The 26,709-nt window shown below is 42.0% G+C and overlaps 1 protein-coding gene and 1 non-coding gene across 13 annotated transcripts in view; one reads left to right on the top strand and one right to left on the bottom strand.

The window, feature by feature from the left end:
• Ppp6r3 (protein phosphatase 6 regulatory subunit 3) overlaps positions 1 to 26,709 on the bottom strand; it is a 120,251-nt gene that overhangs the window by 23,049 nt on the left and 70,493 nt on the right. For 8 of the 12 annotated variants that reach the window (XM_029472604.2, XM_029472607.2, XM_029472608.2 and 5 more), the window contains 7 exons: positions 18,771 to 18,900; positions 16,134 to 16,286; positions 14,636 to 14,785; positions 13,250 to 13,314; positions 9,418 to 9,533; positions 7,222 to 7,307; positions 922 to 1,008 (listed from right to left, as the gene is read on the bottom strand). In XM_029472604.2, the coding sequence (XP_029328464.1) occupies positions 922 to 1,008; positions 7,222 to 7,307; positions 9,418 to 9,533; positions 13,250 to 13,314; positions 14,636 to 14,785; positions 16,134 to 16,286; positions 18,771 to 18,900 (787 nt within the window). The remainder of the gene's footprint in view (positions 1 to 921; positions 1,009 to 7,221; positions 7,308 to 9,417; positions 9,534 to 13,249; positions 13,315 to 14,635; positions 14,786 to 16,133; positions 16,287 to 18,770; positions 18,901 to 26,709) is intronic. The other 4 variants (XM_029472613.2, XM_021151186.3, XM_029472614.2 and 1 more) reach the window with 1 other exon arrangement.
• Positions 12,785 to 12,889, top strand: LOC115030027 (U6 spliceosomal RNA). Its single transcript, XR_003835620.1, has one exon. It is a non-coding gene; the product is annotated as a U6 spliceosomal RNA (small nuclear RNA).

The raw sequence follows: 26,709 nt of genomic DNA, 5'->3' as shown, positions 1-26,709 counted from the left end.
GCAAGCAACTGTTCAGAAGTAATGATGGGCATGCAACTTGCAAGCAAAAACCAACCACACAAGAAAATCACAAGTCCACAATGACCCCACTGCGACTGAGAAGTACGACTGAGAGTCCGAAAGAAGCCAAGCACCATCAGTATATAGTGTAGCAATGTTTCCTTAATCCCACTGTCACACCAATGCCTGGACCAGACAGCTAAGGACAGCTTTCCCTCATGAACAGGAGACATCTACTTCTATTCTGAACTCTCAAACTCAACCTCCAGTAGAAACATAAATTCAACCATCAGTTTTCCAAGAATGACTAAACCCAGCTGGCTGGTGTTTTCGCTCCTCAGGAATAGCATCTCCAGGAATTGCAGAGGAAGAAGGAAGGTATTAATGTTGATCTATTTTTTTGTTGTTGTTAAAAAGATAAAAATGTAGTCAATATAAGGAGTTGATCAATTTGGGGGCAGAAATGGCAAGAATGCTTTCAGCTAAAACTTCATTTAGATGCCATGTAACACAATTAAAGAGCACCAAGGAAGGATTATCTAGATCACCATGTGGTCCAGATTACTGCACAAAATCCACTCCAGTGTTCTCATCTCATTCTTATTTCTGTCCCTCTTAACCAAGGTCTGTGCTGGGAATCTAAGTAATGATGCACTACCATTAAGGCCCAGTCAGCATGTGAAGTGACCTGCTGACTACCTAATTCATGCAGTGCACAAATGTCATCATTCCTCACTGTTTCCCAGAACACAACAGTATCAGCCTACCTGGCAAGGCCCCAGACCTCTCTGTTCCAATCATTTTGCCTAATTGGTAGCAAACCCAAACCACATTCTAATGGTGACAGATGCTGATCCCAAAGGGCAGCTAAACTAAGCATTTAAGATAAAAACAAATAGCAAAGCTTTAGGTGTGACTCACTTGCTGCAAAGAGGAATCCTGTGAGAAACCCGTGTCTTTAAAGTCAATTTCATCATCACTGGATGAATGAATATGGCAGGTTGTAACCTATATGCATAAAAATGTAAAAAACTATTTAACATTGAAAAATGTTGAACATTTGCATCAGCATTTTTATGGAAAAAAACATTCAGCTTTTGTTTCAATATACTAAAAACAAACAAAAAATCCAAAATAAAAACAAAACAAAAAACAACCAAAACCAAAATACAAACAAACAAACAAACAAACAAAACTAACAACAAACCCAGAAATAACAGTTAAGTGGTCAAGCACACCCAGTCAATCTAGAGTCCACTCTGGCTACCCACCCAGCTGGCTGGTGTTTTCGCTCCTCAGGAATAGCATCTCCAGGAATTGCAGAGGAAGAAGGAAGGTTCCTCCATTGAAGGGGGAAGGCAGAAGTAACAGTGAAGTGCAGATGAAACAAAAACAGCAGGTATGCATCAGGCCTTGTGGGCAAAACACTGCTCTAGGGATCACTCATGAGCCACAAGGAAGGTCAACCGTATAGATAAGCATTTTACTTCCTTCTTAACTTTCCTGCCTATACCAAGAAAGGCACTGGCCTGGCTACAAATGCTCATTCAACAGTTTCCTGATCAATAAAAGACCCTCTGAAAATCTGCCCTCCCTGTCCCACAGAGAATAAGTAGTCTACTCTCTATAATAACTTAAAAAACAAACAAACAAACAAACACCCCACCCCCATACACACACACAAATAAAAAACCTACCAACATGAACTGCTCACCATTCATGGCCAACTGATATAAGCACCAACCAAGCCCAGCACTGATAATAAATAGTTTTTACTGCTAGCACATATAACAATAAGCGATCAGTGAAATTCTAGAAGGAAATGTTCTATTTCTGAAAGTCACTTATACTGAAGTCTCTTAAGAGTTCTCTATACTGGCTTACCAAGTAGCCTAGGCTTGCCTCAGGCTTGATCTACCTGCTTCACTCACATTCCCAAGAGCTGGGATTATAGGCATGTGTCCCATGATGTCTGCTCTTTTGTTCTGGGTAAACGGGTACTACACATAAGTAAAACATAAGTGTTTCTCTGCAACTCTGAGGCTGTGCTTCATAGTCTGACATTAGCAAGCCAGTACATAGCATGCTAAGCCAATATATACTTGGGGTACAACCAAAGTACAGGATACAGAAACAGGACAATTTAAAGAAGTTAGCAGTCCTGAATGAGCCCCAGCAGAGACTTGGCTGCTCCCAGGAGTCCTCCTGTCTAACTGCAACTATGCTGCAAAGAATCCATCAGAGAATGGTTCTCAGTCTGTGCTTCTCAACCCCGTTGGGGATCGAATAGCAGATATCCCGCCTATCAGATATTTACATTATGGTTCATAACAGCAGCACAATTAGTTATGGAGTAGCCAACGAAATAACTGTATGGAGGTCACTACAGCATGAGGAACTATATTAAAGGGCTGCAGCGTTATGAAGGCTGAAAACCACTGCCATAGGCTTTTCTTCCCTATAAAAAACAAGAGTTAATCATGTCATTAAATAGAAGAAACTTCTGTGGAACAATGTGGCAGGGCCAGACACGTGACTCCTTTACAGGGGTTGCTTAACTGTTGCCCTCACCAATGGAGTTGGGGTCTTATTACTTAGGCTAGGTAGGCCTTAAACTAAGGATCCTTTTGCTTCAACTAACATCACACACACACTTAGTTTACAATGTATTCTCTAAAAATAGTTTTTAGCCAATCATGATTCCTAACAGTGCAATGTAGGCAGACCTTCAGCTGTGTTAATGGAGGGTGTGACTCTGAGGACACACACACAATAAGAATCTGAAAGAATGAAGTGAATTAAAGAGAGGATTTCATTGCCTCGTGGGGTATCAGAATTCCAACCCATTCATCACCAACTCTGTGCAGCCCGAGTACTTGATCAACAACACACACAGCCTTTCTGAGGCACCAGAAGCTCAAAAGTGCCAGCTTCATGCTCCTTCAGCTAAAACCTCAGCTGTTTTTTAATCTTGTTCTTAGCTGCTCAGCCACCCTCACATTGCACCTGCCCTACTACTTCTCACGACGTCACCATCAGCTGGTGAGTGAGTTAATGTCAGTGAGGCAGCTTTCCCTGTGTTTGGCCCAGAAGCCACAGAATCTTCCCACATGTACATGGAATTATGTCACTTTTTATGCCTAAACCTAGTGGTTTCTTATCTAAATGCAAAGCTAAAGTCCCACTGTCTGCGTCTGTCCTCACTTCTACTCGTATTTGGGCCACAGAGATTCTGTATCTACCTACTGCAAACATTTGCAGTCCCTCCTCTGGAGTCTTTGTACTTTGTTTCCCTCTGCAGGCTACACTACCTGCAATAAAGTTTTCCTTGACCAGGGTTTAAAAGTTTATTATTAGTCTGTCTCTGTCTGTAATGTGCTGTGGTGTGTGTGTGTAAAAAAGTATTGTAATACATATGTAGAGGCTAGAGGACAACTGTTTAGTCAGTTCTCAACTTCCATATTTACATGGATTCTAGAGATGGAATTCAGATCTTCAGGTGTGCTTACCTGCTGGGCCATTTCACTAGTCCATTGACAACCTATATCTGGAACTTCCCAATTTGCTCCCTGGTATTCGATCCTCAGCATTGTGACCTACAACAGGCTATTCAACAAAGCCCTGCTTCCCAAGCGTCTGTGACTCCCTTGCACTGCAGGCACTTGACTAGCACGGGCATGTAAGCAAGCAAGCTCTTCCATGACAGCACTCCAGCACTGCTAATGTGTTAGCGCAGGGGCAACCGAGTGACTGCTTTACCAAGGCTCCAAGAGAACACGCTAAGCATGAGGAGACTGCTGAGACTCATTAGCAATGCTACCATAACCTCCTTACTGGAACTCTTAAGTTTCTGCCACCTCCAGGGCTGGGGACAGACAATCTTGCTCATATCTTAGCTGGCTACATCGGCAGGAAATTCACACAAGCACATGCCTATCACTGCACACTACCTCCAGGCCCTGTCTGTCAATGATGGTAAGAAAATAGTAGTGCTTCTAAAATACTCTCTTCACCGGGGAGATAAGTAAAGTCTGAGACAAATTCAATTTCTCAAGGTAGTAAGAAACATTTTCCTTTTTTATTTAAGTCCATTTTTAGTTTGGAGGTTTAGGCAAAATCTAGGTGAAACTGAAACACCAAATCTTAAAGATGGGTATGGTGGTGCATGCTTGTAATCCAAACATTTGAGAGGCTGAGGCAGAAGATCAGAGTTTAAAGCCAGCCTGGGCTACAAACTGAAATACTACAAAAACAAAACTAACCCAACAACCCAGGCTAAAGCATACAATTTTAACATTCTAGCTCCCTCACAGTGGCTGCACAGGAACCTTCTGCACACATATTTAGCTGAATTAGAATGCTGCAGTGGGAGCCACAGGAGCTAGGGCCAGCACAGCTTATGATGACATGTGGTGGAGGTTGGGGGGAGTAGAAACTATCTCTTTGTGAACATTAAAATACAAATGGCCAAAAGCAACATACCAATGTGGTAACTCAGGTTATGAACACTCCACAACACTGCAAAGAGGCATCTGAGCCATCTTAAAAGCAACCCCAGAAGGCAGCAGATCCAGAAATCTATTTGGCATATCCAATCCATTACTCAACTGGTAATTTCACTGGGGAATGTGCTTTTACTAAGACCATAAACTGCATTCGTAGGCACTGTCACCTTGAAAACAAGGATAAACAAGGCCCACGGTATAATAGTCTATTGCCCTCCTAGAATATGTGCCTAAACCCACCAAGATAAAGTGACTATATTCTGGAGAGGGAGATAACCTGAAGGAAATACCTAAACCCTTCTTTGGTAGCTAGACTATCCTTAAATATTTAAGAAAGACCTGTAGTTCTGAAAATTCCCTACCTGAAAGGCTTATAGCTAAATGCAAAAATATGGAGAAAGTCTCTGGGGCCAAAGAACTGAAAAGGCCTTAAGCAAACCCAACAATGTCAACACAACACAATCTTGGGAGAGAAGGCAACCTAATAGGATGTCAGAACGATTTAATTGACTGACTGATTGATTAAATCTGGTTGTTTGGGAGGGGTACACACATTCCATGGCACACAAACTTGTAGAAAGTTTGGTACCTGCTCCAACTATGTGAGTTTCAGGGATCAACCCCAGATTAAACATGGCAGCAGGAGCTTTTTACCCACAGCACCATCTAATTATCCTGCTTGCAGGTCCATCTACATCCAATACCTTGCTATGCAGTCTGGCTTCTCTCAAGCCTACTGTGAGTATCTTCTACTCAGAGTATCTGTGGTCCAAGAACAACAACATCTCAGGGAGAAAGGAACTCTCCTTTGGTGAAAGATGGTGTTTATCCCTGCTTCCCTTCAATGCAGTACAGGTGGAAAAGCCTGCCAAGACAGAGCAGGCCTGCTTGCTCTGCGCTGCTCTCACTCATGCGCTCACTAGGTAGAACCTCTCTGACTGCATGCTCTACACTATATGCAAAGCAGCTGAGAACTGGCTGTGTGGGCAGCCATGGCAGCCTCCTTTACTACAGACTGCTCTCAAAGCAAATCTACCTAAGCTTTTTTTGGGTGCCAGGAGGAGAGCAGGGTAGGAGGGAAGCTTTTCATGTAGTTCAGGCCTCAAACCTGCAAAGTAGTGAAGGCCACCCTGAAAGCCTTGGGATGTCACTTGGCTGGGATCACCCTGACTCCCCTAATGCTGGCTTACAAGCATGCACTTCCATGCCCAGCTCTTACATAGGCCCTATGTTCCCACACCAAGTGCTTTATGTAACAAGTCAGTCATCTTTTAGCCCTAGCCTCAAACTTCTGATCCTCCTGTGGATTATAGGCATATACTAGTATGTCCCACAAGAAAACTGTTTTTTTTTTTTTTTTAAAAGCTTGGAAACAAGTTTTAAGTGGACATCTTCGATTTTTTTTTTTTTTTTAAATAACAGGCCAGGCAGATCATGAGATTGTATCTCAAAAAAGGGAACAAAATCAATCACAGGAGGATAATTTTAAAAGTGTCCCAAATAAAATATTCCTTAAAATACAAAAAAATGAAGGATATCATGCAGGTATCCCTAGAGTAGAACTTATGTAGGAGTTCAACCAGCAACAAAATATCTCAAAACAGGACAGTAGTGCTCTTCAGAGCTAGCCACTCAGTGCTAGCTGGGGTGGTTACAAACCCAGCCTCAATTATTATAACCAACTGACCAGTACAGGAAAGTCCAAAGCATACAGCTATGTAACATTTATAAAAGTGCCCTTCCTTGCTGGCCAGCACTGTTGACAGGAATGTGGGTTGGTCAGACAGGCAATGGCACAGACTGGAGCCATCAGACCTACTGTAACCACATGGCCACACAAAGCTCCCTTCTATAGTCATTTTTTTTCCTTGCCATACTTCCTAATCATGTATCAAAACCACCTTTAGAAAGTCATTATTCTACTACTCAAGTCAATTGGGAGACGAGGGCCAGCCTGTGCAGTGTGACATAAGATAACCTACTGACTTGGCAGCTCTTACCTGCTACATAATTTAGTAATGACTGAGGTGTTCTTCAGAGAAACCACAGTGACCTGTGCTGAAGAGCACATCTGAGTTGGGCCCTCACCCTAATCACCAGCTACCAATGCTAACAAAGATGCATTCTCAAATGCGAAAGCTAAAATAAAGGAATACTCATCTTAAAATTTAATGTGTTTAAAAACAAAAACACATTCCAAAGTCCAATTTTGAAAAATTATCAATGCCATTATTCCCTAGCTGAAAGTATCAATTCAACATTCATTCTAAAGCTGCAGTTTCAGTCATCTATAACTCTCTTCTCCAAAAAGTGTTCTAAAATGTGAATAAGCTGAACTCTATAATACTAGAAACATCCATGGGAATGTTTGGGGTTATAAGCACTCAGAGTGACATGAAGCCCAAAGCACAAAGCCACAGAACAAGAGAAAGGCAGAGGTGCAAAGGGAGCAGGACCCAGGCAGACACGGCACTGATGTGGACTGCAGTGGACATGGGTGGCTTTTTAGTACCTTTTCGCCATGTAAGGTAGTTCACAAGGAGGTGAATGAACAAATCAAGAATGCTGTGAATACTATCCTCTTCCTGCAAAGAATCACAAGCTCTTCTTCAGCCCATATTCACTGGGCCTAAAGGATAGTCTTTAACCCTTTTCAAGTAAATAGGCAATGGCCGAGAGCACCAAAATCCCCAGAAATGGAACCTGTGAAACCTACTAGATCTACCGTGTTCCTCTTGTTCGTCTCTCCTAAGGAGTTCGTGCAGAACGTCTCCCACCGCTCCCTGACTTCATCGGGAAGATCTTTAGAGTGAAAAAGGAAAAAAGGATTATAACACAGTGGGAGTTTAAGGGTACAGTCTCAGAGTAGCCACATGAACAGTACTTGGGGGAGTCCAATGAGCTGAATGAAGTCCCAGCTATGGCCAGCCCAGTGGTCCAAGAGAATGAGTCCAAAAAGGCCCAGTCAACAGACTTTTGAGCCCCAACCAACAGCCCCACCCCACCAACACTGCTGGCTTTATCTGGCCAAGAGTCACAATGTAGCAATTACTAACAACTGCTCTGCTGAAAGGAAACATGGACTTTTTGTCTCCACTCTGCAGAAAGAGGTCTGTGTGGTTAAGTTTAAGAAACCTTAGAAATACTAGCTTCTGTACTGGGCTGGGATCCTATGCCAGACACTGGACCGATGAATGGTCCACAGAACCCTGTTGACTAGTGGCTGCTGTGATTGAACTTGTATGTCTCCTACATATTTGCCTCATAAATAAAACATGAGGAAATGTTCTACAGCAAAATTCAACTTTCTAGAGAAAGGTTAATGGTTTTTCTCAGAAATGAAACCTCCCTACCTATAAACCTCAGGAGCCTGTCTACATACAGAGCGGGCCACCTGACAACTGCGGTTTAAGCGGCCACACACAGGTACAAACTCACACAGGAACTTCCGGGAAGGAGCAAGCCTTACCATGCATGGCCCTCTCTCCTTGATAAGGATACGAACCATGAGGAGTGGCTTCAAGAAGAGGCTTGTATTTCTCAAGAAGCAAAATTACAGATGGACCAGCCTCAGTTATTCAGTCACTGGGTGAGAATTAGGCTTTCAGCGCACTCAACAGAGCACCACTCCTTGAACAAAGATTATTAGTTTCTTACATTCAAAGATGTCTCAGAACTAGTTAGTACCACTGGGTCAGATCCTGCAGGTCAGAGCATTTGGTATTCTCATTCTGACAAAATGGACTTGTGGTCTAAGGCTTGTGTAGAAGGCCAAGTCACCCTGGGCTGATTACATTTAAATGCTAGTAGAAAAAGAATCCTTTAGGATCAAGTCTTTCACTTTAGTAACAGAGACACTAAAGAAACATTGACAATGTTTTAGTGTCTCAGATAAGGAATGTAATCCACAGGGAACAACAGGAGGGAGGATAGGCCAGGCTCTAGCTGCTAGAGAGATGGGTCAGTGCTTAAGAGCACTTGCTACTTTTCCAGGAGACCCGGTTTCTGTTCCCAGCACCCATATGGTGGCTCACAACTATCTATAAAAAAGTTGCAGGGGATCCAATGCTCTCTTCTAACTAAGTACACATGGTATACATACATGCATATAGAAAAACACAAATATTCATTTCTAAAAAGGAAGGAGGCTTCAGAAGAAAAAGCAAGAATCACCATAGCTGGTGTGGCTCCACTCAAACACAGAACACAGAATCGGGTGAGGGGGTAGAGAGATGGCTTAGGGATTAAGAGCACTGGCTATTATTCTAGAGGACCAGGGTTTGATCCCCAGCACCTATATAGCAACATACAACCATCTATTAAGTCCAGTTCCAGAGAGACCTAACATCCTTTTCTGACCTCCATGGAACCTGAATGCACATGGTGTACAGACACACACACCAGTAATACATCTATATATATAAAATAAATAAAGACACCCCCCACCACCACCACCTCAAGACAAGGTCTCACTATGTAGCTCTGGCTGTTTGAGAACTCACTACATAGACCAGGCTCACTACAGAGACCAGGCTCAAACTCACAGAAATCTGTCTACCTCTACCTTCCAAGGGCTGGGATTAAAGGCATGCACTGCTATGTCTGGTGAACATAGAAATCTTTAAAAATAAAAACAGAACAAAAAGCAGGCCATCAACAGTGTTCTGTAACAGAACGTGACTCTAGCATGCCACTTGATTTCAAATGAACAGCAAAAACTCTAAGCAGAAGTACAGCTGAGGACCACATGGTTCAAACATAGTCTCAAGAGCTACAATGAGATTTCCAAACAAAAATGTCTCTAAAAATGAAAACAAACCCCATCTATAGCTTTCAACCTGTTTCCAACTCTTTAAGCCCTGACCTGCTCTCTGGTCCTACACACATGTAATTAGGTTGTTAACTAACTTACCTTTGATGAGCTGCTGTACTAACGCACTGTTCGGACCCTTGTCAGTGCTGTGCACAATACAGTTAGCTATCCTCGTAAGGTGTCCCATGTAACCATGCCGTCGTCCTCCTTCAGCCCTGACAAGATAAAGAATAAATATTCAGACTAAGAGGATATACACTGCCAGGCATGGGTGGCGCACGTCTTTAATCCCAGCACTTGGGAGGCAGAGGCAGGAGGATTTCTGAGTTCGAGGACAGCCTCGTCTACAGAGTGAGTTCCAGGACAGGCAGGGCTATACAGAGAAACCCTGTCTCAAAAAAACCAAAAAAAAAGAGAGGAAATACACCTAAGTGTATATTCTCAAATGGAGAGCACATAAACTTAGCAGGAAGCATAGCAACAGAACAATTACTCCCAAGTCAGGGACAATCACTACCTCAGATACTATCTAAAGCAAACATTCAGTAATGCCCCAGGGCACTGGAATTTGCCTTTACATTAAAAAAAACCCAAAAAAACAAAAAACAAAACTCTGAATTTCAGACTTATTATAAAAAATTGAGGTTAGAATTTTGTTGGCCCTTTCCTCCAAAAGATATCAAGTTTTACTTGTGCTAATGGATAGACACAAATAACTAATGACATTTTCAACAGTGGCTTATCTGAAAACCTGTTTAGGTCAGAAAGGCAGCACCCGTGCACTCTCTGGAGAGCCCTCAGTGACCAGTAAGCTCAGCCTCAGTGCTTTCGTCTACTTTCTCCCAATACTCTCATCTTTATGTAAGACTACATTTTTAATGTCACTGGTTTATAAAATGATGATGATGATGATGGAAACAGGGCAGAGACTCAAGAGATATTTGTTTAAAGGGAGAAATCCCTTTCAGGAGCCATTAAAAGAGAACAATAAAACTCCTTCTGGAAAATGTAATACCTGCTGGGTAACCTCTAGAATGTGTGGGGAATTTGAGGCTCACAATGAACTGTAAAGGCTGCCTTTGGTTCCATAGTAAGACCCAGAGACTCACTGTCCCCAAAGGCAACTTCTTAGCCCTCCCTCCCATACTTATTTATGGCTACAGGTAAAAAACAAAAGCCTGTGCAAGGCTTCTGACGATTGAAGCATTAGAGAAAACTTTCAGGATCCCCTAAGCTCCCGGGACCGTTTATTCAGCAGGCCTTCAGAGGATGGACCCACAGGAAGAGAAAGAGTGGTAGATGGGAGGTCACAGAGGACACAGACAGCCAACAGGGCAGACACAGAAGCAGAGATGCCTCACAGTCCTGGTAAAGGACATCCGTTTAGAACAATGTTCCTGCTAATCAAACCCTTTGCCAGAGCCACACAAATGGTACAGCTTTCCGCCACATCAAGCCCCGTCTGCGCTCACAGTGTTTATTAAGTGCACCAGCGCCACCACCCAGAACAACAAAGACAAGTGGATTCCTGCCCTGAATCACTCGGCTCCTTCGGGGTAATAAAGACCTGAACAGAGATGGATCTGGACAGCGTAAGCTGATGAGGAGCTCAGTTGGTAGGATGTAGCCTAGCTTGCACTCAAAGCACTGGGCTTACTCACTTGTACCTCATAAAACCAGACATGGGCACGTGGTTGTAATCCCAGAACTGAAGACAGAAGTTCAAGGTCACCCTGAGCCTCAGTCAATCTGAGGTCAAAGCACTGGAAGCACTCTATGTTCTGACTAGAGTGGTAATTATGTAAGGGCTCGACACAGCCGTTACACTTCCTGAAACTGGCCATCTAGAAGACATGTATCATGATGACTGAGAAACAGATTTAAACCTGACTCAGAAGGAAGCAGTCATGTTAGTACATAGTGCTAATCAAGATAAGACATTCCCATGCAGAACTGTAAAACTGGATGGCCATCTTTTCCCACATTCCAAACTAACACAAAAGGAATACTCAACTGAAAATTGGACACTATGACACTACTAGAGCAAAAGACAAACATGACACTCGTCTGAGCAGAGATGTTTTGGAGAATACCCCAAAACCACTGATAATGAAAGCAACAAAAAGCAAATGGAATCACCTCAAACTCTGAGAGACTGTGGGAGATGATGGGAGACATTACAAAATGCACATCCCACATAGGAGATTGGTGAGAATCTTAGTACTGCCTCACAACCAGGAGATATAAAAGCCACCAGTAAATACCCTTCCGATTCTACCTAAACAATGTTTATGATCTAAATAGCCATTTCTCAAGATAAGACACCAAAAGATGCAGAGTGTTACTAAATAACAGATCAAAACGAGGCCCAGAGGAGAAGATTTTTTTCATAAAGTGGTATTTGTTTTTTAAAAATGGGATAGGCTGAGTGGTGGTGTACATGCATTTAGTCTGAGCATTTGGGAGGCAGAGGCAGGAGGAGCTGAGTTTGAAGCCAGCCTGGTCTACAGAGCAAGTTCCAGGACAGGCTACACAGAGAAACTCTTGATAAAAACAAACAAACAAACAAACACAAAAGGAGGAGGGATATATTAGATATAAAGAACAAAATCCTACCATTTGTAGCACCATCTATAGAACTGAAGAATACTATCAGGAGCAGTAAGAGCTATGAGAAGACAGTATGTTCTTGCTTACATAGAAACTAAGAAAACTGACTGACTTCACAGTGGTGACTCAAAGCCAGAAGGGGAGAGGAGGAAGGCTGAGTGTAAACTGAGTTCCGACCTCTCCCATTCTGCAGCACGGCAGGAGCAGAGTTTACCTACATCCCTCAGAGTATCAAGAAGAGATGGGCATGCTAACGATCAGGACTAGGACTCCTTCTTCTCACCTGGTACTCCATAAACCACCACCCATAATGTCCCCATAAGCTAGGTCTCACTTATATAAACACACCCAGCCTCACACAGCAACCCACCCTACACTACCTGCTTCAGAATCTGAGGATGATGTAAAACTTTGCAGGGTACTGAGAAGACTGGCTGCTAGCCCCTGCCACCATCACAAGAACACCTTATGTGAGAAAACAGTGGGTACGGCTCACTAAAGCTTTATAGAAGCTTGTCCATGAAGAAAATATAGGTGCATGCATGGGTGGCGATGCTTTACTCTAAGCGCATGCTCATGGACAGCTCTGCCCTGAGAGGTCCATCATCCTTTGACTGTTTTTCTTCACCTCAACACTATGCCTGGAAAGCCTTCACTCCCTCAGAGGCTGAAGGACTGACAGAGGTTAGTAGAAAAGTATCTGTTATGATGTAACTGTTTTTACTTTCTCTAAGTAGCAAAGGGGAGATGGTAAATCAAATTGTAAATTATAAATTATAAATCAAATTGTAAATTATAAATTATATTATATATAAATTATATAAATTATAAATCAAATTGTAGAAACAAGTTAGTTGTGTTCACTTCAGCAGCACATATACTAAAATTGGAACAACACAGAAAAGATTAGCAGGGTCCCTTTGCAAGGATGACACAAATTCACAAAGCATTCAGTATTTTTACAAGCCTCCTCCCTGTGAACCCCAAAAGAAACACTCCAGATGGGAAGCCATTAAGTAGAACTCTAAAAATCGTGATAGGGTTTGCTGAAGTGTACTCTTCACAGTTGGTGACTTCTGGGTGCTGTGAGGAAAGTGTCAGCTTTCTTTAAGGGACTGGCCACTGCAAGGAGTTCCACCATATTCCAGTGGATATGGGCAACACAAAAAGGACTTTTTCCTTCTTTTTGTTGGGATGTCACAAGGATCTGGGTACACCTGGGAGGACTAGAAAGTGAGTATGATTGGGTTGTATTATATGAAATTCCCAAATAATCAATAAAAATACTATATTGAAAAAGAAAAAAGAACAAGTTACTTACTGTTTCTTCTCATTTGTGTCCCAGGCTTCAAGTATTCGCTCTATTAACTGACACTTTTGAAAAAGCTAATAAGAAAGAACACTCCAATTAGTCCAATTATTAACCTAATGGTCAAAGCATTAAAACACTAAAGCAAACCCAGCAAGGTGGCTCAGCCTTTAACCTTAGCATTCTGGAGGTAGAGGTAGGCAGATCTTTGCGAGCTCAAGGCCAGTCTGGTCTACAAAGAGAAACCCTGTCTTTAAAAACTAAAAAAAAACTTTATATAAAACAAAACCACGTGTGGTTTTTAGTCACTGGCCCACCCAAGTGCAGCATGGTGCTGCTTACTCTAGATCCCCAGTGAGCAGTCCCATCAGGACCCAGGCCACAGAGAACACTTACTAGGCAACTAACTGCTAAGGGTACTGCCACAGCAAGCAGCAAAGCTCTACTTTTCTGCGGTTTGCTTTATTTTACTAGGGGCTTTGGGGTGGCGTCGGTAATCCCTCTTGGACAGGGTCTCACCTAGGCCAAGCTGGTCTTGAACTCACTGATTCTCCTGTCTCTACGTCCTCCAAATGCTATTTTACAAGCATGTACAACCATACCTAGCCTGCTTCACTTTTACATGTGGGCAACAGGACCTTGAACAATCCTAACAGTCGTGTAATACTGACACCTGTGTATTCTACCTGAACTCTAGCAATTCAAAAAGGAGCTACTGTGGGCTGCAAACTGAGCAATGGCACTTTTCGTCTCTAGTCACCTGGCTGTTCCTGGCTAGCTGTTTTGCCTTCTAGGTCTGGGAATAAACCACATGGGAACTACAGCATTAGATAAAAGCATAAAAGTGCAGACCTCTGAAAACTGATCCAAAAAAAAAAAAATCACATCATATTTTAAAGAAAAGAGACCCCCAAGCCAGGTTCAGTGTACATTCTTATAACTCCAGCTCCAAGAGAGTTTCTGTGCCCAGGACCACTCTTGCCTACACAGCAAGACCCCCCCTGCCCCTTGCCTATAAAACACAAGAAAGACCCTGAAAGGATGACCATAAAGAATGATCATTCAACATTGACTAAAGCTCATTCCTTCCCATGTTCAGGTACCTACTCAGCACTGGAAGTCAAATTCTGGTGTGCTCAAGTACAGTAGAAGTATTTTCAGTAATAATTACCTATGGTTCATTTATCTCCCACAAAGTATGCTCAAACTTCTGAAATTTACAAGGAAGTGGGCTGACAGTTCATTGAGAGATGTTATGTCCATGTGATTAACAGAGTCACTAGTCAAAGTGAAATAAGCATGTGATAGCTAAACCTTTCAACTTGGACATTACAGTCTGTCCTTCAACTGTAATTCATTTCACACTCGGAGAACACAATAACAGGAAATAATACTTACATGCTTCAATAACAAATTGTCACCAGTGGAGTCTTGATCAGTAATTGTGCCATTCTCTGCATTCTCAAAAGGACTGGCCAGAATGAGAGCAATACAAATTTCCACTTGCGTGTGTAGAAAGTTATTCCATGTGTACTTGAAAAACATGTCCTACAAAAGAAAAGTGCAGTCTCTTCAGTTAGCTCAATGCTGAAGCCACCACTTTCAACATTCACAAAGTAGCAATTGAAGAACATGTTTTCAGGGCAGAGAGACATCCCATCAGTGAAGCGCTTGCTGATAAGGGGATGATGTGACTCCAGATCCCCAGTGCCTACTTAAAAGCTGGGCATAGTGGCTTATGTCTGTATCCAGTGTTGGGGAAGTGAAGACAGGGAGAGCTTACTGACCAACCACTCTAGCCTAATTGAAGAGTTTCAGAGTCAATGAGACTGTCTCAAAAAAAAAAGGTAGAAGGCTAGCAAACAGGTTCAGTAGGTAAAGGTGCTTGCTCCCAAGACTGATCACCTTAGTGTGAGTCTGAGAACCCGCACAGTGAAAGAAGAGAAATGACTTCTAAAGGATGTAGTTTGACCTCAACATGGGAGCCATGATGCTTAGACATGCATGTGTGCACACAGATACACACATGCCCATATTAAAAGGAACAAAACTTTATTTAATGGGTGATTTGAAACACTACTTCATAGTCCATGTAACTGCCTATTCATTCAATATGTTTGAATTTGCCTAGAATATATTAGAAAGTAGAAGAAAGTTCCAGAAACATAAAGACAAAATGAGCATAACTTTCTCAAAGAGAAAGTTTTGAAAGTGATGCAAATATCCAGCCCCGTCCATTTCCGGGCTCTTCACTCTATGGCTCCAGGGAGAGAGAATTAGCACTGCTTCTTCAGACCACCAAGCATGCAGCCTTTGCTTAGAACTTTCCATAAACTCCACAATTGAGGCTCATTTTTAAATGAGGAAATGTGATACAGAGAATTATTTTTATTAGAGAAAGAGGGTGTAGGTTATCCTAAGAGTTTTGTCCTGGTCTCCACTGTTAGCCCAGTGTCAGTTTGTAGATAGCACCTTGTTAAAGCTCTCATTCCTGTTTGAAGTTAGGCTTCCTACTCAGAGCCCAAGTGTGCAGAGTGAGGACAGTTATTAACATGGTAACCCTGTCGGGGATGTGGCCTGAGCAGTGAGCCAGTGCCTTGTGACAGATGTGCCTCTGGCCATTATGTTCTGCTCTAGTACTTTCTGCTTTCCTAGCATCTCCTAGACTGTGGAAGGAATAAGCTGTTCCCTTCACTGAGTGGATGGGTGTCAGAGTAAGATGACACCTCTAGCACCTCACATCACATGCAGGCTTGGGACGAGTCAGACTGAGTTCAGAGCAGTTTTTACTGCTCAGGGTAACAGTTAAAGAGATCTGCCCCCAGACCATACCCCTGTGCTATAATCCTAGAAACTATCAAGGGTGACTTCAAACATCTATGAGGCAGAATCTCACCAATATGACGCCAATGCTGTTCAGTTCCATCAGGTCTCCATTTATGCTGCTGGTATTGGTTTGGAGCAGGCTGGATATCAACCTAATGACATTTAATCGAGTATTCCCCACGGGCGGGTCCAATATACCCCATGTAGTCTTCATCACACTTTTCTGTGGGAAAAAAAAAGCTTTCAAATTAAATTTAGCTGAGTGAATAAACAACAAGTTCATGTGCCGACACAGCAGGCCAGCTAATACCATACAATTTAAGCCCTGAGAGAAATCTAACCTTGTAGCCAGAATCTTTACAAGAAGGCAGAAACTAGTATATATACAGTAAAAAGGCGAGTGTTTGTTCTGAGAAACGTGATAGATGTGGCCTGTTTTTGTCTACAAAGGGAGTTTCAATAATCTATAATCACAAGACAGAAACAGATATTGTAGCATTTTAGACATTCTGACACAAAAGAATGACAGATTAAAATGTACCCCTAAGCTGCCCTCCCTGAAGGCCTACCCAGAAGCCTCTTCCTCTCACTATCTCCAGAACACACATAGTAAGAGTGGAAGGAGATAACAAGTTCCCAAAAGTTGTTCTCTGACCCCCTACAAACAAACTTTAAACAATCAAACAAACAAACAAAAAACATAGTATGTAATGCTAATTAGTCACCAGTGTCTTACTTCCAAGGTTCGCAGACTCCCTAGCAACTGCCAAGCCCTCATACTTGCCCACTCTCCTCTTCTGGACCAAGCCTTACCGTTCCACTCCAAGAAACTCTGAGACTTTGTATAAACCTGCATGTTTCAGACTACATCCAATCCCTAGTACAACAAGTTTATTAATTTATTCATTAAGCTTTTAAAAATGCTCCCTGAATCTACTTATCCTAGAGTGAGGCCAGGTGTGTCACTCAATGCTAGGGTGAAAGAGAAGTCTCAACAAGAGACTTAGTTATACTCTGGGGCCATGAACCCGGTGCTTCTTCGTGTGCCTAGAAAGAGGCTGAACCAATGCTGAGCTCTCACATACTACCTCTATCCTCTTGACTCCATTTGTCATTGGTGATGCTCTAGGCTTCTCTTAGATTCCTTTTCTGATTCTTATTCAGAATGCCAAAGGCTATTTATTTAGCTGCTAAATACTAGAGTTTCCTAGGGTGAATGAGTTGAGTTGAATGAAGATGCAGAGCCCTGGATAGAATGCCCCTCCCACCTACACCCCCACCCCCATCCCACCCCACCCCACCCCCGGGCAGAACCCCGAGGCCAGAGGGAACTGCTAGTCACTCACAACAGCACTGAGGATCTGAACAACAATTTGGAAGTTAACTAGAACCGTGGGGTACAGACTTAAAAGTGTTCTGCCGATCCTCCTCTAAAACATTAAATAGAAAAGACTGTGGTAGTCTGAGTAAGAATGGTCCACATAGGCTCACATACGTGAATGCTTGGTCACCAGGAGTGGTCACTAGGACTAGCAGATATGGCCTCACTGGGGTGGGTGTGGTCTTGTTGAAAGAGGTATGCCAATGGAGGTAGGCTTAGAGGTTTGAAAACACTAAGCCAGGGCTAGTCTCCTCCCTCTCTGCCTGCAGATCAGGATGTAGTTCTCACCTACTGCTAGCCCTCCCTCATGATAATGGACTAAGCCTCTGAGACTGTAAAGAGGACCCAAGAAAATGCTTTCTTTTCTAAGAGTTGCCTCGGTCATGGTGTCTTTTCACAGCAACCAAAGAGTGACTAAGTAACAAGATCTCCTATACAAGTGGCAAACTCACATACTAAAATCTTAACAATGTAGAGGTAACACTACAGATGACTCTGGATCCAAGACCCTGCACAACTGCACCAGAGCAGTTGTGGCTCCCAGGGTGCCTTTTTGGCAGGTCTCCTGAGGTCCCACTGTGTTCAGTTTTGCATACAATTGTGCTCCTTGGAAAAGCAACACCCTGTGTGAGGTCCTTTCCAAGTTGTACACTAAGATCTCAATAGACTATATTCCAGTTAAAATATCGTCTGTCTATACTATCTATACTGTCCCCAAGCTCATATGAAGATGCAATTTCAAAAATCAGATCACAAAAGATAAACTTTACTTCAAAGGCCTAAAAGGAAATTATTACAAACAGAAAAATGTTTATTTTACTGATACATAGGTACTCAAGGATTTACAAAACAAGAATCTGAGTTTATTAAGTAGACATTTTTAATTCTAATTTCCCTCATTTACTAGACTAGGCATATGGATAAAGGCCACATGAGAGGCACAGTGGTAAATAATAATCTTATTACTCATAAGGCTCAGGCAGGAGGAGGCCAACCTAGAAGATATAGCAAGACCCTACCCTAAAACCAAAACCAACCACCTCAGAGGCAGAAAAACCTGGTATTGTAGCTTATATTATGTAGGCTGAGGCTATGGCTCAAGAGGCAAAGCATTTTCCGCCAAGCATCTGAGTTCTATCTCCAGAACCATATAGTTGAATGGAAGGATGTAACCAACACAGGTGCACACATATGCACACACTTTTTAAAAACATAATATGTAATGTTAATTATGATCCTCTTCCTATGTCCAAGGTTCTCAGACCTCCCAGTGACAGCCAACACCACACTGCTGGCTGCCACTAACACTGAAGACATCAACCCTACCTTGGGTGGCTCGAGTAGGAGTTCATGGAAAGATCCAAGTCTTCCTCGGATGGCGTCAAGAACACTCTTGTTAACTGAACAAGCTGAATGACTCATGCCCGGGGGGCAGATTTCTATATGGCCTTCAAATCTGGAAAACAAATCAAGGTAACTAATTTCATAATACTACATTCAAGCTCTCCATATCAACCCTGCAGGCACAAGTTATGAGTCTGTGTGACAATGTTATGGTGATGTCAAAAAGTTGGCCAAGAAACACAGTAGGAGTAATAAGACTCATGGGATTGGCCACCATTCCCTGAGAACCTAAAGGGGTTATGATACCAGGTGAGATATTATGTCACATCTCCAAATCACCCTGAACCCTCCAACTCCTGTCATTATATCTCTAATTGATCAGAAAATCCCCCACATTTCAAATAGAAAACTGACGTAAGTCATAGGACACACAGAAATACCTTCCATCTGGGAATGCTAACAATAATCAGGTCCCCACTTATCCCTGAGATTATTTTTGGGTAAACAACACTGATTTGTATTTAAAGGATTTAATTTATTCTTCTACATAAAATTCAGTCCTCAATCATTACAAGTCATTCCTTAAAAACAAAGGACAAGAGAAAACAAAAACAAAGGAGTATAGATGGAGTGAGACTCCCAGTCCCAGCTGTACTGTAACTATAAAGCTACAGTAGTTCTCAAGTGGGGAAAGGATAAACCCAGGAAACGAGGACTGCCTGCATCAGTGTGAGAATGGGGTTATGAAGTTCAAATTAAAAATGCTATGGAGGGCTGGAGAGATGGCTCAGAGGTTAAGAACACTAGCTGCTCTTCCAGAGAGCCACAAGTTCAATTCCCAACAACCAATATGGTGGCTCATAACTACCTATAATGAGATCTGGTGCCCTCTTCTGGCCCGCAGGCTTATGTGTAAACAGAACACTGTATACATAATGAATAAATGAGTAAATAAAAAATAAATAAATCTTAAACAAAACAACCACTGTGGCAACTACTGTAGTGAGACTGCCTGGACCCAAATCCAACCTCTTTATTATCAGTTACTTACTAATCATTAATAAAAGAACCACAAGCCGGGCGTGGTGGCGCACGCCTTTAATCCCAGCACTCGGGAGGCAGAGGCAGGCGGATTTCTGAGTTCGAGGCCAGCCTGGTCTACTGAGTGAGTTCCAGGACAGCCAAGGCTACACAGAGAAACCCTGCCTCGAAAAACCAAAAACCAAAAACAAAACAAAACAAAAACAAAAAAAACAAATAAAAGAACCACTTGAGGATGTCCCTCCTTGGATAACAGTGAGGAGTCTGTCAACAAATCAAGGGCTACATGCGACCTGGGACACCTAGAAACAAGTGCATACTGCTGGTAGTGGCTGCTGAAAACACATCACTTGTGGGTGACACCATGCTCTGAAAGCTGCAGTCAGAGACATAATTCCTGAATAAAAGGGAAGGGCAATACCTCTGGCCAAATGTTAGCACCTCCAGACAAATGTTACCTTAATCCTCACAGCCAAGTGGCTGCCACTTGGTTTGGAGAAAAGACCCCTAAAGGCAAAACTAAGTTCTCTGAAATGAAAAATTAACCTGGATTGTGAGGTGGGCCACAGTCCCATCACAAGGGTCCCTAGAAAATAGATGGGAAAGACACACACAGAGGGCAAGATGAGAACAAATGGAACAGTGGCCACAGGCTATGGAGTTATCAAAAGTCAAGAGAAACTGAAGAGACAGGGAACCATCATTTCTGTGCTTCTTTGGGACTGTAGTAGCACCAATGCCTGAGAGAAATCTTCAAAGTTTGGCATTTAGAACTGTTGCTCTCATACCCAGCTCCTGAACTTGCAACCCAATATAGAATAATGTAACGGACTAGGGAGGGGAGAAGGGATCAAAAAACATTTGGAAGTAATAAAAGACTTCTGAATATACACAACAGGAAAAACTAATTCAAAATCAAACGTATTATGAATCTGAGGTGTTTCTTACAGGTCTCACTGTGTTGTGTCATTTGACTTCCCTGCCATCTGGGTCCTGAACACTATATGCATTACACATGCCAGCACACCACATAATAAAGACCACTGAAACATCTTGCCTCAATTTGAGACTACGGCTGCTCCACTGTTTTACTGCACAGTTGTGTGCTCCTAGACAAAGTTGAATTATAACAATCTCAACATGAAAGCATCAAATTAGTAAACCATCAGATTGAATTGTTTGAGCTTAACATTGCTACTGGAGTCACTGACAAGGTTCATTAAATACAAAGAAACAATCAACCATTAAAACACTTATGTGGATTAGAGAAAAAATTTTCAATATGGTCCTAACTATACTCCTGCCACGTTGCACCCCATAGTTAAAGTGGCCTTCTCAGCACTGGTGATTACAAAGTTGAACACGCTCTACAGCCTGCAATGTTAAAGACTCGGCCATGATTTACGTAAAGTGAACAAGCATATCCACCGCAGTATGAAAATCTGCTTCCACCTTTAAAGGTAAATTTGCATGTACAGTAAAGATTGTTAAAAAAAAAAGATTGTTTTAAAAGAAACGTAAGTCTTATCATTAATAAATGTTTGATTTGCTTATCTATTTATATACTTATGAAGTACTGAGCAAAAATGTCTTTGTGGTCAAAATGGAGTATGAGTCGCAAAAGTTCAAGAAACCTGACTGTAAGTCACCAAATTTTGGCTTTGTTTTCAGACACAGAAAACAAACGTGGGACTTTCAAAAATCTGTAGTAGTGGGACATATTTTTATGACTTGGTAAGTAGTGTCTGCCTAGCATGGAAAAAGCCCTGGGTTCAATCCCCAGCACTACTGAAACAGGTACACTGGCACAAGTCTGTAACCCACTGTGGATTAGTGCTCAGTGGAGGAGAGCCCAGCCCTCCGGGTGGTGCTGGGTGGTGTGAGGAGCAAGCCTGTAAGCAGCACTCTTCTGCGGCCTCTGCATCAGCTCCTGCCTCAGGTTCTGGGTCAGTCTGAGACCCTTCAAATGGACTATGATTTAGGATATATGAGCTAAGTAAACCTTTTCTTCCCTCCACTGCTTTTGGTCATGGTGCTTCATCACAGCAAAAATCACCCTAGACATTCTCCCATGTTGTATTGGTTTTGGAGACATGAATGGGTCATGGAGAACAGCTGAGGCTTGTTACAATGAAAAGGGTTAGATAGAGACCTTGAAAACACCAGTACTATGGGCCATCCACTAAGGACAGTGGACAGTCATTAAGTCTCTGGAGCTGTTTTATCCTATCAAACAAACTGTGTGTGCTACAAATAGCAGAGAAGCAGCAGCAGGGATAACCATGAGTGAATCCCAGAATTGGACACTGAACTGTTTCCACTACTGGATTTGAGTTTTGCTGTGTTCTGCTCATGACTATATTCTGGGTCTCTCCTTAAGAATAAAGAAAAAAAGAGAATAAAAAATAGAATAGAGTAAGAATAGAATAAGAAAAACATGTAATTTATTTGGGGTTTTAAAGGAGCTTCTAAAAGTTGGACTGTGTTTTTATATTGTGATACTCATATTAACACGAGCTCTTGAGGGACAAAGAAAGGTCAGGTTGACAAGCAGTGAATTATGATGGCTAATCACAGTTGTCACCAGGGAAGAAGGAACCAAACCTTAACTGAAGAACCAGCCCTGTCCAACTGGCTTATAGGCATATGTCCCTGCATTTTCTTGATTGTTACCTGCAAACGGTTTAAACCTCTGCAGGACATTAACATTCTTGGGCTAATGGACCTAGACTTTAGTAGAAAGTTAGCTGAAAATGAGTCTGGAAGCAACTCAGTAAGCAGAATTTCCCTGGAGTTTCTGCTTCAAGCTCCAGCCTGAGCTCCTGCCTTGGCATTTCTCAATAATAAAACTATAACCTGAAAAATGAAATAAACTGTTTCTTCCCCCAAGTTGTCTGGTCATGGAACTTGTTACAGCAACAGAATTCAAACTAGAACACAAGGACTATGATTTGGTGACATGTCTAGAAACTGTCCAAGTCAAATGTTTTCTTTTGGAACTTCCATGGTTTTAAGATTAATGTCTACTTCTTTGTTTTGTTTTATTTTGTTTCGAGACAGGGTTTCTCTGTGTAGCCCTGGCTGTCCTGGAACTCAGAAATCCGCCTGCCTCTGCCTCCCGAGTGCTGGGATTAAAGGCGTGCGCCACCACGCCCGGCTTTAATGTCTACTTCTATGATACATTTTGAGTAAGTTCTTCTGCAATATATGAGTCAAAACTTCTTGGTAGAATAAGGTCAAATACACTGCCCCATATAGCACTTTCAGAAACTTTACCCTTTCCATGTGCACAGCTTCCACATCCTTAGAGAACCTGGTGTGTGTACACCTTTGTTCCAGGGATCTAGGCACCTACTAGTTTCCCACTGTCCTGTTGGCTGTGGCTTTGTAGCAAGTCCTGAAATCACAGTATGAGCTGTTTCCCTTCATTTCTTTCATGTGATTGTTTTAGCTACTGTCTTCGCTTTGGGGTTTCCACAAAGTCTGGGATTAGATTATAGCTTTTGTTTAGATACTGATGGTATTGCCCTACAAATACAAGTCAGTTTGGGGAACACTGAATATACTAAAGTATTTACATTGATCAAGGTCAATAAACCTTACATTTTGTTAATATTTATACATAAATAATTCCTTTTCTATAAAGAATACATTTTAATTTCAAATTCCAGTTGCTCATTGTGAATACATATAAATGCAATTCAATTTTGAGTATTGTATTGGCTTTGTATCCTGGACTCTTACTCTATTTATTAGTTAAAACAAGTTTTGTTTTGTATTATAACAAAAACAGCAACAGCAGCAGCAGCAGCATCTCTCTACATAACTGTGACTGGCTATGCCCAGTACTTGGCAGATTATTTAAGATTTGCTCAAATGCAATCCTGTGTGATCTATGGTCAGGCACCTTTGTATTATCCTTTGTATACAGATACCATTTTCCTCTTCTGCCTTACTATACTGGCTATAATCCTTGCAAAAAGTTTGCTGGTGTAAAAGACCAGATAGGAAGATAGGAAGGCTTTCTCTGTTTATATGATGACTTGTGAGACACCATGAGCCTTGTAGTCATGTCATACTTTTAGTATACATTATTTGATTGCTACGTATTTTGCTTTAGGGGCATGTACAAGCACATTCATAGAGAACAGAGGATGTCTGGTGTCTTTATCACTCTTCACATTTCCTTGGGACAGGGTCTCTCACCGAACCTTGGACCTTGAACTATGCTGGGAACCAGCAAGAAGCCCAAGTGAGCCTCTTGTCTCTGTGTACCCTAAAACTGGGGTTAAAGGACACTCACTGAGTCACCTCGAGGTCTAACTGATGTATTTATTTGGTCTGCTATTTTTTTAAGGAGTTTCCATAGATGGAATAGTTCCTGTGTATCTTGTTATTCTCATCTACTTAAGTTAGTTTCAAGATAATGCTGGCTTTTTAACAGGGCTTTGCAATGTATTCCTCTGTCTATTGATACATGTTTACTTAGAATGCATCTGCTGCACTTTATAGGCAAGATGTACTCTTTGTTGAGGGGTTTAACATGAACTTGGTTCCTCAATGGCTATAAAATGGAACTATCTAATTCTTAAGTAATCTGCAGGGTTTTCCCATTAGGAAATTTAAATTACTTCCTTCAACTTTTGAATATGTTTAGTGAGCTGTTTGTGGCATTCCTATGTTCTTTTAATGTCTATAAAATACAGTACTAGTTTCTTTTCATTCCTTCTTCACACACAGGGAGGAAGATACCAATAGGAGCTCAACCACAGCTCCCTGTAGGGTGTGTGTGTGCTGAAGTCAAGGGACAACTATAGGAGATGCCTGAAGTAGACCCTGAATAAACCCTATGTTTGTGCACCACCCCAATTTGCTTTTTGGTCATAATGTTTTGTTGCAGCAAGAAACCCTAGCTAAGACAAGTTGGTACCAGGAGTGGGGAACTTGGTCATGTTTTGAAGATGATTGTTTTAAGACTTTGGAACGTGAACGTCTCACAGGGCAGTTTAAAGGCTCTTATCAAAGTTGCTTGCCATTATAAATCTAAGACTCTCTCATTCTAGCTGGATCTGAAGAGTCAGCCGTGACTAACAAAAGGAGGGAAACCTTTATATACCGGGACACTTGATGCTAAGAAATTAACAGTGATTGAATGCATCTCTGAGGTGAAATCTTCTGGGAAGTGTTTCCTGAGAATACATATAAGTTATGTTTCTGGGGCTTTGTAATGTGTAAGAGTTACCCAGATGATAATGGTTTTGTAGGCAAGAGGTCATGGAGAACAGGTGAGGCTTGAACTTTGAAAGGCCAGGAGAGGCCACTGATGAAGGTGCAGACTTGGTGGCATGTTGAAGACCCAGGATGGAAGGGGTTTTTAATTTCAGAACTTGAGGCTTGGCACCATAAAGAAGCTATTGGTGAAAGTGCAGCCCAGTTACAGCAAGGGACCCCAGAAGTTTTGGAGATGCCAGTACCATGGGATGACCACCAAGAAGAGCAGCAGCAGTGGAGTGGAGCCAGCTGGAGTCTAGAAGACAAGCTGTTTGTGTCGCAGAGGGCAGAACCAGAGAAACCCTTTGGAGGAGTCATAAGATTGTGAATGAATATCAGATAATTGACATTTGCTTATTTATATTGTTGGAGTTTGGTTTTGCTTGGTTCAAATTGTGACTATGCCCTGATTCTTACCTCATGAAGACAACATTTAATTTTGATTTTTTACAGGAGCCCACAGCTGAAGGGCTTCGGATTTTTAAAAAAGATTTTAGGTTTTTAGAGAGCTGGGATATTTTAAGAGACTGATTTTGTTGTTGTTGTTATTTTTTGTTTTTCGAGACAGGGTTTCTCTGTGTAACCAAGATTCTCCTGCCTCTGCCTCCCAAGCACTGGGATTAAAGGTAAGTGCCACCACGCCTGGCAAGAGACCACATTTTGAATTTGTAAAGACTGTGGGACTTTTAAAGCTATCTTATGTTTTTAGTGTAAGACCTCAGGATGATAAGAAAGGGAAGATATGGCTTAATAGTGATGCATCTGTGTGTCAAGTTGACCAGGGATCATTTGTGTTGGCTACTCTTAACACACAACTTGACACACAAACTAGAGTTATCTGAAAGGAGGGAACCTTACTTAAGAAAAATCCTCCATGTGATCCAGTTGTAATGCATTTTGTCAATTAGTAATAATGGGGGAGGGCTCATCCAATTTGAGTGGTTCCATGCCTGAGCTGGTGGTCTTGAGTTCTATAAGAAAACAAGCTGAGCAAGCCAGGAGAAGCAGAATAAACCCTTTCCTCCCCAACCTGCTTTTGTTGCAGCAATAGAAACCCTAACTTCATACCTCCCTCCTTCAGACCTCCTTCCCTTGACTACTTTCTCAGTGCCTCCTTACTTTTTGGGACTTTCAGTTGCTGTCTGTTGACTGGACCAGCCCTAATTTCAAGGGAGCTTTGGATCATTTTATTGGAAAACAGGGTCAGAAATTTAGGCACGCAGATTTGTTGTTCTTGGTGCCCTGTCAGTTATTGCTGGGTTCTCAGCAAGCAGGCAATGTTTATGTTTAACTATTCCCATTTCATCATCGGTCATTTCTGGTTTCCTATGCGGGTTCTCTCAAATGTTGGTGTCTATGGTAATTGCTAAGGGCTCTTCATTTCTGTTTTCATCTCTTCCATCTTCATACAGTCTCCCATTCCTTTACTGAGGCTCTCTGTTTATATACTGTCCACTTTTCCACCGTTCCAAGATGATAATTGTATTATAATAAATTTTCTTTTTCTGACAGTGGTAAAGTTTTGGGAGTTCCCTCTTGTTACTGTCCTTTCTCTTCTAAGTTTGTTGGGGCTCTTTTCCTCACATTTCTTGGTGGATAAATTCATCTT

This window comes from Mus caroli, unplaced genomic scaffold (assembly GCF_978045245.1).
Source record: "Mus caroli unplaced genomic scaffold, Mus_caroli_1 scaffold_20, whole genome shotgun sequence".
Taxonomy (NCBI): Eukaryota; Metazoa; Chordata; class Mammalia; order Rodentia; family Muridae; genus Mus; species Mus caroli.
The sequence above is the reverse complement of the archived record's forward strand: the minus strand, read 5'-3'. Positions and strand labels throughout refer to the sequence as shown.